The 13,858-nt window shown below is 51.9% G+C and overlaps 1 protein-coding gene across 4 annotated transcripts; it reads left to right on the top strand.

The window, feature by feature from the left end:
- The first annotated feature begins 600 nt into the window (after nt 1–600).
- Nucleotides 601–9,350, top strand: LSMEM1 (leucine rich single-pass membrane protein 1). Of its 4 annotated transcripts, XM_090287779.1 has the most exons (5): nt 601–850; nt 2,346–2,440; nt 5,060–5,191; nt 6,844–6,972; nt 8,832–9,350. In XM_090287779.1, the coding sequence occupies exons 3-5, from the start codon at nt 5,065–5,067 to the stop codon at nt 8,960–8,962; spliced, it is 387 nt and encodes a 128-aa protein (XP_090143905.1). In that variant the 5' UTR covers nt 601–850; nt 2,346–2,440; nt 5,060–5,064; the 3' UTR covers nt 8,963–9,350. The 4 variants fall into 4 exon arrangements, with proteins under 4 accessions (XP_090143905.1, XP_090143902.1, XP_090143904.1 ...); XM_090287776.1 differs by lacking the exon at nt 2,346–2,440; XM_090287778.1 differs by lacking the exon at nt 601–850 and having other exon boundaries at nt 2,230–2,440.
- Nucleotides 9,351–13,858: the final 4,508 nt, after the last annotated feature.

Below are 13,858 nucleotides of genomic sequence, written 5' to 3'. Positions count from 1 at the left end.
TCTTGAGGGGCTTTTTTTCTTTTCTTTTTTGAGTTTTCAAATATTTTTTATTATACCACTAGAGAGACACATTCTGCTTAAAAATCCCAGGGGCATTTTTCAAAGCTAAACGGAAAGGAAGGAGGGAGGGAGACCACCGGGAGGCAAGGCGGTAACTTCCACAAAAAGGCTTGGGTTTCTGCAAAAGTGCTAAATGGCACGTGGTTGACCAGTTCATTCCTTGAATCTTTCTGGTTTAAGGGAATTTAAAACGGTCCCTGCCCAATACCTTCTTTATTTTGAGGCTCAAGCACTAATTTGGGGGCGGTCAGAAAGCAGAGCCGAGCCTTTGGAAAGGAAGCGGCGGAGACACAGTGCTCCCGTCCCTGTGCCCTGTCCCCTGCTGTGGGCCTGCAGCCATCATCCCCTCACCGCTGCTTTGGCAGCTGCGAGCAGCCCCCAGAGCCTGCTGACCTGCGAGCGTCCTGGTGGCACGGTCACAGCCGTCTCCTGGCCCCGCTGATGGTGGCCGCCCGGCTGCTCTGCAGCCCCGTGCAAGCCCGTGGCTCCGGGGCGTTTATCTCTGGGGCTCACCAGCAGCCTGGCGGGGAGCCTGCCAGCCTCCGCGGGCACGGCCGCCAGAGAAGGACATGAACTTCAGCCCAGCGAGGCCCTCGTCAGCTCCCAGGCGGACCAAGGCATGCTGGGGCTTTCTCTCTCCAGCCCGGTCTCAGTGATCTGCGTCCCAAAGCCCCGAGGTACCGGGAGGAAAAGTCAGGACCTGACGTCTCCCACAGCTGGGCTAACTTACCGCTAAATATAGACCAGCGGTCCGGCGCTGCAGCTTCCGGCCCCATGCCCGACCCGGAAGGTAGGCAAAGGAAGAACTCGGGTTTCTAGAAAGTTATTGTAGCTGCTTCTGCATAGTTTCGCTGTTCTTTCTTGGTAACTTGGAGGTCAAAGCTCACGTTTTTGTGAGGGGTATGCATGCTGTTACTCTACCGAGAGGGAACTCTTGGGGCTGGGATGTCTTTTGTCGCATGTGCCTTGTGATCTTAACTTTTAACAGGAATCATTTATACTCAGTCTTAAAGAGTACTTCCTGAATGTGACGAGGCAGAGACTCTGAAAGGAAATTAAGGAGCAAATTACCGTGACTCACTCCACAAAGCTTCCTATAACATTTTTTAAATCCTTACCCAAGGATATACTTATTGGTTTTTTAGAAGGAAAGGAAGGCACACAGAGAGAGAGATTAACATGAGAAACATCATCGATTGCCTCCCGTATGTGCCCTGACCAGGGATCGAACCCGCAGCTCTGCTTTTGCATGGGGTGTCACTCCAAAAACCAGCTGAGCAACCTGGCGAGGGCCTTTCTTTCTTTTTTTTTTTTTTTTTAATCCAAGCTTCCTATTAGCTTTGCATTAAGCCTAGTTATAACAATTCTGATATCGTGGCAAACAATACTAGTGTGAGTTTTTTCTGCGCTTTGATACCAAGGACCTATGGGAAAAAATAAAGAGAGAGGCAAGTTTTCATTGACAGTTATCTTCATTTGTCAGAATATTTACTCATAGGTAGTCAAAGGATTCCTAAGTGACAAGGAGAATTACCTGTTAGCATGGACCTAAGCCAGAGGAAAATGAAATTACTTACATGTTTTGCTCAAGGCGTTAGAGAGGATTCCATTAAAAGGATGCTGCCTCCACCCTGGCTGGTATGGCTCAGTGGTTTGAACGCTGGTCTGTGAGCCAAAGGTTGCCGGTTAGATCCTGGTCAGGGTACACGCGGGGGTTGCAGGCCGGTACCCAGCTGGGGGCCTGTGAGAGGCAGCCCCTCGATGTTTCTCCCCCTCCCTTCCTCCCTCCTTGCCCCTCTCTGCGGGGAGAAAGGATGCCGCTTCGACCCGTCTCACTTAATGAACAAGCTTGCACACGGGAGTCAGGAAGGAGGGAGGTGTGACTGCAGAACTGGTCCTTCCCAGGGGCCCTCATATGGACATGCCCAACTTAGCAAGAACTGGGTGTCAAACAGCTGGGGGCCTGGGCGCAGGGCCACGGGATCTCGTATCCATTTTCTGGCAGCCATCTGCAGGATCTCGGCAGCCACGGGCCCCACAGCCCTGACTCAGCTTTCTCTGCTGGTTCTCATTTTCCCCTTAAAACGAGACGGAGATGATGGCATCGACTTGTGTGTGACATTTTCTTCCGGAGCACGTCACAGCTCACCCTAAGTCGCTGTTTCGGTGCCTTGGGATTTGGTGGTGTGTCGCGTCACCGTTTGAGTCGGTGGCAAGGCCAGCACTTTGGAGATTTTGTGAGCCGTCCTGCTCTGATGTCACTTTCCGTGGTTCTGGTTTTCCAGCTCGTTCTCAGCTATGGAAACATCGATGAAGCCTCCGTGTGAGACTGAATGAAGCGCAGTAATCGCATTCCTGAAGGGGAAGCTAAGGCTCAGAGGTATTAACTCAGAGATCCAGAAATGAGCCCGCCTAAAATAGAAACTGCGCGGGGCATGACGCTCCTGTGGTGTGACACGGGACAGCTTCACCCCTCGTCCAGCGTCAGCGCTGGGACAACAAGGGAGAAAGGGGTGGTCAGCCAGAAGACTTTCTAGAAGGATAGTTTAGAAATGTCACAGGACATCGGTCAGTCGTTTTGATGTTATGACATTACTTCTTCTTTGTCACTTTAAATCTTTCTCTTAGGAATGCCCATGAGGTATATTTATATTTGGAATTTAGTGATAGCAGTATCTAAGGGGCTTCAGTGGTATCTTAGCTAAAACAATCAGGGAAGCATGTGTTCTTGGGGATTAACATTTCGGGGTAACACCCTTTACAGTTTTTAACTTTGAGAAAAAATCTGGCGGGTCCATGATTTATCAAACACACTGTATTTTTTGACAAGGGTCTTGGGGACATGTTTTTTACAAGTGCTAGTAAGTCTCAGGTATCAACGGGAAATTGCTGTGTTTTGATGTTTTATTTTTATTTTATTTTATTGGTTTTGATGTTCTAGCATGCAGCTTAAACTGCTTAGTACATGGCTGCTATTTTATTCAGCTCTTCTGTGGGTGTTTGCATGGTTTTGGTTTTTGCTTTCTAAATTCGGTTCCTCGTCACTATTTCTCTTCACTCTGGAGCTGGCGATTAAAGGACATTTTAGGAACTGTTAACTGGGAAGGGGGGGTGGGGGAGGAGGGGGAAAGAAGGGGAAGGTCTAGTCAAGGAACATGTATAAAGGACCCATGGACATGGACGGGGATCGACTGTGGGGTTGGGGCAGGGCTGGGGAGAGCGACGGGGAAAACTGGATGACTGTAATAAAACAAGAATAAAAAAAGAAAAGAAAGAGAGAAATGTTAACCGGAAGTGAAGGGGTGCTGCCGCCGTCAGGAGGCGCGAGTCCCTGACTCCTGCGCCCAGACAGGAGTCACAGGAGAATCGCTACCCTTGGTTTTATTTCCGTCACTGTACTTATTATTCGCTGCCTCCAATTCTTTGAAAAATCATGAGATTAAAATCCTAAACCAAGTATTTTAGGTATTCCGACGGAACAGGAGTCACTGGCTTCTAAACCTGGCACGGGGCGCTGAAGACTAGGCCGGGTGCCAACCCATTAGAAGCTTTCAGTCCGCTGGGGAAGTCACAGTTGTACACAGATAAATGCTACAAAACATTCTGCACGTGCTCGTAGAAGTGGGTACAGGGCCCGGCAAGGGCACGCAGGAAGGGCAGGTTGGTTCTCCGAGGAGGTGAGGTTTGAGCTGGGTGTGAATGAGGATCAGGGACGGACAGGTCACCCAGGGGGAGACACAGCAAACCTGCCACCAGCCCAAGGTCACTGCCCTCGTTTGTGGAACGGATGGCACGAGACTGGAGCACATCTCAAATTCCCTCCAGATTTAAAAAAAAAAAAAAAAATCCTGTCTCGCCCTCAGACTCATTCTATGAAAAGAAGTAACCAGGAAAGGGCAAGCTCTGATGGTAACTGCAATTTGCCTTCTGAGAGCCTTCCTTTCGCGTAATTAATTCAAAGGCCGCTAGGCCTCTGTCTGCTGGAGAGAGATCTTAAAATACACGGTTCCACCCATTCGAGCTTTTCAGTGTAGCTGGAGCCTGTGCTGTGGTTGGGGAACTTCACCTTCACTGGAAACCTCCATTTAGAAGTGATTTATGACGTTGGCATCCTTGATGTCGGGAAACTCGGGGGCGGGAACCCCTCGGAAGTCCTGCCGTCTAGTTTCCAGCAACTGCGGGTCCCTCTCTGTCGCCTCTCGGCTTGTTCAGTTTTGTCCTGAGGACCCACAGCCAGCCTCTAGTGGCCCAAGGACGTGTTTGAGGTGGAGCCTCATATGCCATATTGAGGGACAACCTAAACATTACAGCCCTGGATTAAAGCCTCACGTGATTACCGTGGTTCTCAGTAATCTCTGTTGGTCTCAGAATCCTCAGGGCCACAGGCAGATGAGCTTAATTCTCTCTTCTAGATGCTTAGACATAGTCTTCTTGCACAAAGGATTGGAGTCCTCTGACCAGAATATGAACGATGTGACAAAAGGGAAACCCTGCAGCCCTGGCTGCGTGGTTGGACTGTCCTTCCCAGGACCGAAAGGTTGTGGGGTTTGATCTCCGGCTGGGGCATGTCCGGGAGGCAACCGATCGATATTTTTCTCTCACATGGCTGCTTCTCTCTCTAAAAGCAATCAATAAACCTATTTATTTTTCAAGAGGAAATAGTTAAAAATCAATTACAGAATAAAAAGGGGGCCCGGGGAAAACAGGCAGAATGGAGAATTTGAGGGGGAGGGGGGAGTGTAAGCAGGTGAGCTGGGTACACCAAGCGCTACACAGTTGTGCAAATCGGGCCTCGCCTGGACTGCGAGCCTCCTGGCCAGCAGAGCAAAGGGAACAGGTACTGAGTTGTCCCCAGAGGGAAATGTTTCCTTCTGGACAAGCGCAGCTTTTCCCGGCCTTCCGTCGGAAATGCTCTGTGTGGGGGTGTCCCGCGGGCTGCCCACGTTGAGAAGTGGGCGGCCCAGGCCAGCCTCGTGGCTGACGCCAGTTTTCCTTCCAGGGACCATGAGCCGCCCCCCTTGGGACGCGGGCTCTCGCGGCGTTGCCGAAGACAGGAAGCTTTACGTCGTGGATTCCATAAACGACCTACACAAGCTTCACCTGTGCCCAGCCGGGTCACAGCACCTGCTCCGTACGTGCGCCCTCCCCGCTGCCAGGCCACCTAAACATAGCAGAGGCTCCTCGGGGCCCTCGGGGGTGGGGGGAGGGCTGGTGGGCCTGGGACGCAGCTGGGCCCCGGAGACGCTGTGGATTCCTGGACCACATCTGCTTTAGGTCTCTGCACAGCGAGCAGGCTCTGCGCTTTCTTGGCTCCTGAGTGAGACCTGAACCCTTGTCTTCAAAGTTCTGAGACGTCCCCGTGGAGTTTCTCTCCCTGGAAAGGGGGGGTGGCAGCAGAGTGGGTGGGTCCGGGAGGCTGCTGGGCCTCCTTGTGACTACAGGCAGGTCACCACGGAGGCCCCTGTTCCTAGAGACATTGTACTGCACGGTGAATTGCTGAGAAAATGTTCCACACATTGATCTAGTTATTGTTATTTTTTATCATTAAAATTATGTTGATCAAAAAAGTCAACTTTATTTTCTAAGAAGTGACCAATTGCCCCAATGAAAGGGCTAGAAAACAAAAAGGTGTGACGGGGCAGGAGCCAAACAAAAGAACCTGCTGACTACTAACCGTGGATCTTGTTCCCCACACGTTGTAGGTGATGCCCCATCTTCTCCAGCTCAAACGCTGACGTTCAAACACAGGCGTTAGCTGCGCCTTCTCTCACGGGTACTCTGTGCTCGTAGCATCCCGATTTTATATCTGTTCTGTTCTCTTCTAAATCTCGCTTTCCTTTTTATTTTAAAGTTTTAAGATTTTTTTTTTAGCCTCTCCATTGCAGCAATCTCGATAAAAGTAGGTGTTAGGGTGCCAGCTGAGCAGGTGGCTCTGATGAGGAAGCAAAGGCTGTAGAGAGGGGGACACGGGGCAGGCGGGACATAAGCCCCCGTCTCTCTGTGATCAAGTAGCACCGCCCGTGGGACCGAAGCCGAGTCGGGGAGAACAAACACGAAGCCAAGCCTCTCCGGTGTCCCAAGTGTCCGTTCCTCGTAGTCAGTTTAATGTGGGGGTTATTAGGCAGGGCTTCCAACGTGAGGACGAAATGCAGGCAATTCATGGCTTGGGTGGAAGCTGCCTGTTTTATAAGTACAACTGCACTCCCAGGTCAAGGGCGAAACATTTGGAAGGACCTCGTTTCTGGAGCATGTCCATCCTGAACACCCCTGAAGACGCTGAAACCCATCGAGGCCATTTTTGTTCACACAGGGACAGGCTTAATAGGTGTTTCCCGTAGTGAACGCAGCCTCCTGGGAGACAGACCAGAGCAGCCCGCCTCCCACCCTGCAGCCGGCTGCTTTTCGTCCTGGGCCACCGCGGGGAAAGGGGACTAGGGTCTCCACGCTGAACCTTTAACTTCTTTATCACCTCCACCCAGCGACGACAATAAAATCCATGCCCTGCCATTTCAGTGTTAACACGATCTTCAAAGAACTTTCCAAACTGGGGTGAGGAGCTAGCCGGGCCCAGCTCTGTCTTTGAACAGAACATAAGAATTCCCAAGGGGGCACGTAGCGCAAAGACAGGCTTTAAACCTCAGTCCCTCTGTGGAGTGATGAGAGGGCCCGGGCACATCCCCTCTGCACATCCCTCGTACCGGGGACTGCCCAGCTCTGCGCCCAGCCCTGCTCCCCGCCCCGTGCCAGGGGCCTTTGTGACCGCTGCTGTCTGTTCTGTGTTAGCGCCACAGGAGAAAACCCCCGGTGGTGGCACGGACTCGAGGAGGGGGAGCTACAGCCTGCTTTTGATGGGGCTGATCGCTGTGTTGATCGTCAGCCTGGTGCTGGTCTCCTTCGTGATATTTCTAATAAGTAAGTACTGCTGGCGTGTTCCCGTTGCTCGTGTGTGCTCTTACTTCATGGCTGAGGTTTGATTTTGCTCAGCAGAGGCACAGAGGGCACCCACAGGACCAGGAGTTCACAAGAACATACATTAAATATTTCTGCAATGCCTGCATTTCTCACTTGGAGTCTCTAGCTGTCAAGTGGTAGGCAGTTTATTCTAGTGAATTTTAGGTTTTCTTAATCCGATGCATATGTGTAGATTTTTCCCATTAATTCGGGTCTCTAACATACTGTCACGTTTGGTTTACAGCTCCTTCCTGTGGATTATGCTTCTGAAATGTTATGCCAACAAAAACTGATGTTTCAAATATCATCCCGTGCCCTGGCCAGGTAGCTCAGTTGACTAGAGCCAAGGTTGTGCTTGGATCCACAGTCAGGGCACATATAAGAGCCAACCGGTGAATGCATAAATAATTGATGTCTCTCTCTCTCCTTTGCTCTCTAAAATCAATGTTAAAAAAATTAAAGCAAATATCGTCCTGCCATGCCCACCTTGGGTACTGACTAGCTAATAACTGGTTAAACTGTTGGGAAATTTTAGATATGTCTACTGGCATGGGAGCAACCCAAAGGGATTTCTTTCTTCTGTGGGATAATAAGTAGTGAGCTAAAGAATAATGATAGAGCTCACTCTGTCCCAGGCACCATGGTAAGTACTTGATGTCTGTTTGCTCAATGATGGAACTCGGGCTTAGAGAGATTAATTAACATGCCCAAGGTCACATGGTGGACAAGTGCTGGATCGGGGCTCGAAGACATCAGAGACTATGCACTTTCATACCATTATTATACTCCTCTTGTATGAATAGGGTTTCTTGTATATTTGCTTCTAGTGTTTTCTACTGAGGGTAGTACCATATTAAGAAACAGAAAGAAGACTTGAATAAAGAAGTGCCTTTTTATTGGATAATTACTCTCTGTCACACACATAAATTCATTAACTTAAATCCTTACTCTACCCCTCAAGGTAGTGCCTAATATTTCAGTTTTGCTGATGAAGGACTATGGTCCAGAGAGTTCAACTCTCCACGTTTTCCCCACAGAAATGGGATTCAAACCTGGGCCTGTCTAGCTCCAGATGCACTCCACTGCCCAAGGTCGCACAGGCTGGCATGAAGAGGTCGTGAAACTAAATCACTTGATGGGTAACTTAACCCTCAGCAATTCTGTCCCGGCCTCTTGGCTGTGTGGAGACTGTTGGAACAGCGGGTTTGCTGAGAGGGCTTTTCGGGGCTCGGCTGTAGCCACATGCAGGTCCGGCTGCTTGCTGCCAGGAAAGCCAAACCCGCGAGACAGGTGCTGGTGGGAAGGAAAGAGGTCTCTTCAGGTGTCAGCAACTTGAGAAGATGGGAACTCCTGTCCCGAAGCCCATCTCCACGTCTCAGCGCAGGCAGAGGTGTTCACAAGGAGGGAGGGGAGAGCAGGACAAGGAGATCAAGAGGAGGGGTTGGAAGTTCTCTGTGTGCCAACGAGCACAGTCCATTCCAATAAGGAGCTGAAAGTGGTCACATGATGGTCCGGTGTGCGTCCTCCTGGTTTTCCGTCACCTGGTTCTTTGGTTGAAGGTCAGCAAACCTCCCGGAGCTGGGCTGCCTGAAGGTCTGAGCCTGTATCTTTTGAAGTTAGTGCCCAGGATTTTATAGAAACATGCTGTGCATCCACACGCTCCATATGAGTCAGAGTCCACACGTACAGAAACCATGTCAGAAGAACGGTGGGGTGGGTTCCAGCCCCCACTGAGACAACTGAGTAACAACGCGGGGCTCTGACGAGTCACGATGGGACGCGCTGGAGACCATTGTAACGCCCTGTTTTTCGTTTTGCAGTTCAGACCGGAAACAAGATGGACAACGTGCTGAGAAGACTGGCAATTGAGGGGAAGGACATAGCTGAACTGAAGGAGCTCAACAGCATGATTGCCAAGCGACTCAGCCAGCTGGAGTCAGAGCAGAACTAAAGAGGAGGGCTTCCAAGGGCACCTGCCAACCCCGCACATCTGCTGTGCTGGGCACGTGCGGGGCCGGGAGCCCAGCATTACTGCAGAAGGTGGACTACCTGGGTAGTGAGGCCGCCCTGGGGCCAACTTGCTGCTACAGGGGCGGGAACAACTCCAAGGCAGGGAGCGTGGCCAGAGGGACCATTTTATGGCTGGCATGAAAGACAACCAATAGGAAGCAAGATAATTGAGCCCTCTACACACAGTGGCTCTTACAAGATCTTTGTCACCAGGACAAGTTCACTGCCACAGCAACGTTTGCGGTGCAGGACAGTATATGTGTTCAAGGGAACCCGGTGATAGATAATCCTTTTAATAAATGTGGTTCTGCCCAGGTCCTTACAGTACATATATTTGGACTCTTATTTTCCCAGGACGGGCGATGGGTGGGCTGCAGAGCTGTTGCCTCCCGGTATTTGCTAGTAGTCACGTGTGTAGGGTGTGCAGGATGAGGAGAGGTCAAAAGAGAGAGGCAAGTTTATTCAACCAATGTTTCTTGAGCTTTCTGCAAACTCCCAACTGTAGAGAAGCTTATATTCAAGTGGGGAACAAAGAAGGTGTATCATTATATATAAATATAGAAGCGTTGTTGGCTTTGTTTCTCACGGGAAAAAATCTGGTCAGTCTGTGGCCCTTACTAAACTGCAGTAGGAAGTTGTACACCTGGAATATTTGGTACCTGCCTGGTGTTAGCACAAAAAGTGAGGCTCACTGTTATAAGACACAGTGTGGTAAAAATGAGCTTTAAAAGCACAGGAGCCGTAGAAAATCTTTAATATGAGTATGCTGTGTGTGACTATGGAAGAATGTGTTATGATTTTGCCACTTTGGGTTCATCAAAGACATGTGGCTTTTCCTGACCATCAAACACAAACACACATGTTATAACACTAAGTAATGAAATGAACCCAGGATGTGTTACTTATCCCTTTCACACTCAAGAACACTTGCCCTCCATATTCTTTTTCTTAAAATTGATAGCTAATATGCAGAATATTTTAAAAATCTGAAATGTGGGTTTACTGGGAAGTTCTTAGTGGCCTCTCCTGATGACATCCTGAACCTTGGCTTCGACTCCGGCTCAGGGAGCCAGTCAGCTTTTCCGAGGGGTGTGAAGGGCTGTTCTGACAGCAGCAGGTGTGGCCTGGGAACCTGCAGCCAGACAGCGGGAAGCTCGGCTAATGGTTTAATGACGGTTCTCAGGGCTAAGAATGTCTAGTTCCTCATGCCCTCAGATGACCGTAAATGTCGCCACCGACAGACTAAGTGAGAATTCTATTCTGCCTTTGCCCTACCCCCAACTTAGCCAACTTCTTTGCTGTTGGTGCATTGGCATTAGCTTCGGAATGAATTTGGGGCACTCGGAAATGATTTCTTACACACTCAGAGGAAGCGGTAAGGGAAAGGACATCAGGCACCTCGGAGGCTAGCCGGGACCGGTTTCTAAACCTTCATTCCGTACAGATGGTAGAAGACCCAGGTTCTCTCCGTCTGACTTGGAGACATCACGAAGGAATCCGTCATCATGGTTTCCCCATCGACGTGAGCCTGAAACTCGATCTGAATCGCTCGGGATTGGCCTTGCGATGGCGTACGTGTGCTGTACCCTTTCACCTCCTCCTCTGGGCACCATCGGGGTGTAGAACATGGTTCAATAAAGTGACTTTGTGTCGCTGAGCTAAGCTGGGAGGAGTTTCCAGGCTGCCTGCATTGCCTCCGGTTCACAATTAGAGCAAAGCCGCGATACTCATAGGACAGGGGGGACACCTGGTGGCAGCTGGTTATTTGGGGAAGGAGGCCAATTCAAGCAGAAGCGAGCGTTAGAACGGCCTGTGTGATGCTGGAAGGAGAGGAAACGGTTGCCTCAGACACGGGGCAGCTGGTGCAATGTCAGGGGGCGTGGCTACAAGGCTAGAAGGTCATCTAGGCGATGGCGAAGACCATGGGGGACCAGAGGCTTCCCCAGGACAGCTGGTCAACCTCCTCTCTGGACAGGCAGCCGCCTTCCCTCCCTTGAAGCTCCCCAGCTCATACCCTCTGGGCCCCCACATGGGGTGCCCAACCCTGACGTATTTCTGGGTTTCCGCAGCGTGGTAATCTTGTCTCCCACCTTGGGGGGAACACCGCGAGGGAAGCTTGTCCTTGCGGTGAAAAGGCAGTGGTGACCAATACGTTCCCGTTACTACACAGGAAGGTACTTCCCAACAGAGGCCACACAAGAAGCTGCTTGGTGCAGACAGACCTTCCTGACAGGGGCCCTGAGAGGCCCCTGGCAGGGCTATCCGCTTGCTCGCACTCTCGATGGGCCATGTAGAAGTCAGACTGCCCAGATTTCTCATGTTCAGCCTTGGCAAACGAAAGCCCCAACGTGAACCCAAAAGACGACACGTTTCTGCTATTTTTGCCAAGACTCAGGACGTTGGAAAATGGACTGTGTGGCCAAGTTAAGTGCTTCAAATAGCCCGGCCAGAGCACTGCTGTTGGTGTTTGTAAATCCGAGGCCCGCCCGCCGTGGGGCCGCAGGCTTTGACCTTCTGAGATGATTAACTGCAGGACGCCCCAGCGTCTGGCCCCTGCTGCATCCAATCCACAGCTGATAACAGGGCACGTGCTTTAATCCTGGAAAGGCCTCGCCACTTCTGAGGAAGCTCAGCACGCGTTGGGTGAGCAAGCTTTCTATAGCGTGCTCCGAGGAGGCGAACACCAAGCCCCACATTCGACAACCGGGAGCCTGTTCGCTGGCAGACCCACCTCCACCAAGACGTCCTGCGGCCTCGCTGGGAGGACCCTGCCGGGTGCTGTTGGCTGAGCCGGTGCTGCTCAAGTCCAGGGGGTAGATCTGCACACAGGTGTCTCACCTTAGGAAGGTACCGAACCCCGACGAGGCCTGCTCACAGGCTGTCAACCACCGAAGCAGGCAGCCTCTGCAGGAGACAGGTTCCCAAAATGACCAGATGGAGCCCGGGCCTCTCTTTTCCTCACTATTAATTCTTACTGTTTGCATTTCCTCATCTACTGTGAAAGGGGGACAGTTTCCCCGTTACGGGGTCGTCCTCAAGAACTTGGATCTGCCCAAGATGATAATGATCTTGGTTTCACCACCTGCAGGTTTGAGCCCCAGTGTAAGCTGATCCCAGAGACTGAGTTTGTTACGCTGATTTAAATCCTGTCCTATATTCTCGTTGTTCCGCTCTGCTCCCCTTTGCTCGTGAACCCTGCACATGAGCTGCTCCCTGATCTGCACCCCCTCCCTCTGAGGTGGGAGAGGACAGACACCCAGAAGTCCTGCGGGACGCCTCGGGGCCACAGGCTGCTGAAATCACCAGACCTGACCGTTGACTGGGGACGCTTTCAGAGGAAGCGCTGGGTCGGAAGGGGGAAATGGTGACGGTAGGACAGCGACAGAGCCCATTGGAAGGAGCTGGGGCTTCGGGGAAGCTCTCACGGGGCAGGACGCTGCCCTGTGTCTACCCCTAAGCTCCGTGGTTGTAGCCGGCCCGCCCGTAACTTCCTCCTCCCTCCGAGAGTCCCCCTCGTCCCTGTCCCGCTCAATGCGCTGCATGCGCTGGGTGGCAATCCCTCCTTTCGCCCCTGTAAATCCTTTTGGGGGCCGAATACCTAACGATTCTGTTTTTCCAGTCGACAGCATACACGTCAGTACATGTATTGCCTAGTGGACACATGTCAACCTTGTACTTTAATCCACTCCTCGGGGAGCCGTCAGGATGACAAAGTTGCTTCAAAGGGGATGCAGGTACCTGACCTGTACACGCAGCCCATGGGAAAGGCAGGGGCGTGGGGGAGGAAGAGACTCTGGGGATGAAACGGATAAATTAGGTAGAACCCTGGTGAAGATCCTGCCCCTAGCAGAGGTCATTTGCATCTCCGGCAGAGATCGTTTGCATCACCGGTAGGAAAACAAAAAAACAAAAAAATTTGCATCTCTATTGTCCAACAAGGCTTGAGGCTTAGTTTTCTGCAAGTTAACTTTAACCTTAAAAGAGTGGTGACCTGCTCTAAGTGTAGTCAGTTACTGGAGTCTAAGGACCCTGGGGGGCTTCTCTGACGGGCCCCACTGACCACACCGAGGCTGCAGGCATCTTCTCGGCTTTACTTCCATGTTTGGTTCTAACCGGCAGAGTCTGGTGGTGCACGTGGTATAGTCACCAGATGAGTTCATGCATTTGAGGTTGGAAAGTGTCTGGGAGTCGCCTTAGGTGACCCGACTCCACTCCTCCCACCTCTGCTCATGGGTGGGTTCAAGTCCTTCATGCTCCTTCCTCATCCTCGCCCCCGCCCTCTGTACACTGAACCCTGTGTCTTAGCTGTGTGAGTGACTATCTCTCCGCTTAGACTCCGGGCACAGTTTTCTCCCCAACTCTGCGTGGCGGCCCTGGCACACACTACACGTTCGGTGAACGCTGATCGAGCTCCACGGTGTGGAAAAGGGATGCGGGGTGGTGGGGGCGGGAAGACAGTCAGCAGGGGAAGGACAGCGCACGCCCCGCAGCGGGAGGGTGGGCTTCAATGAGGGGCGGCTGGTGGCGAAGGCCAGGCCAGGCCAGGGCAGGAGGGGCCGGCATAGAAACCCCCAGCAAAGTGAGGTGCGGCGCAGGGAGCCTCCTGTTGGCAGTCTGCGTCCCACGTCCTTGAGCTGTCCTTGCCACCACGTAGGAATCGGGGGGAGGGAAGACCCCGGGGGCACCGGGAGCAAGAAGGAGCCATGGGTTCAGGGCCAGCCACCTCCCTGCAGAACCTCGCGGAGACTTGGCTCCTTTGAAAAACGACTTCCCGGGTCTATTCAGGGGAGACAGGACGCCCCCACCTCCCCAGGTTGGAGGAGGCCCCTGGCAGCTC

This window comes from Furipterus horrens, unplaced genomic scaffold (genome assembly GCF_987537825.1).
Source record: "Furipterus horrens unplaced genomic scaffold, mFurHor1.1.pri manual_scaffold_9, whole genome shotgun sequence".
Lineage (NCBI taxonomy): Eukaryota > Metazoa > Chordata > Mammalia > Chiroptera > Furipteridae > Furipterus > Furipterus horrens.
The sequence above is the reverse complement of the archived record's forward strand: the minus strand, read 5'-3'. Positions and strand labels throughout refer to the sequence as shown.

What these genes read in the sequence shown, in the direction of transcription:
- LSMEM1 (XM_090287776.1), top strand. An exon ending in CGGGTCACAGCACCTGCTCC is followed by an intron (nt 5,192 to 6,843) that starts GTACGTGCGCCC and finishes GTTCTGTGTTAG; the next exon opens with CGCCACAGGAGAAAACCCCC. An exon ending in CTTCGTGATATTTCTAATAA is followed by an intron (nt 6,973 to 8,831) that starts GTAAGTACTGCT and finishes TTCGTTTTGCAG; the next exon opens with TTCAGACCGGAAACAAGATG.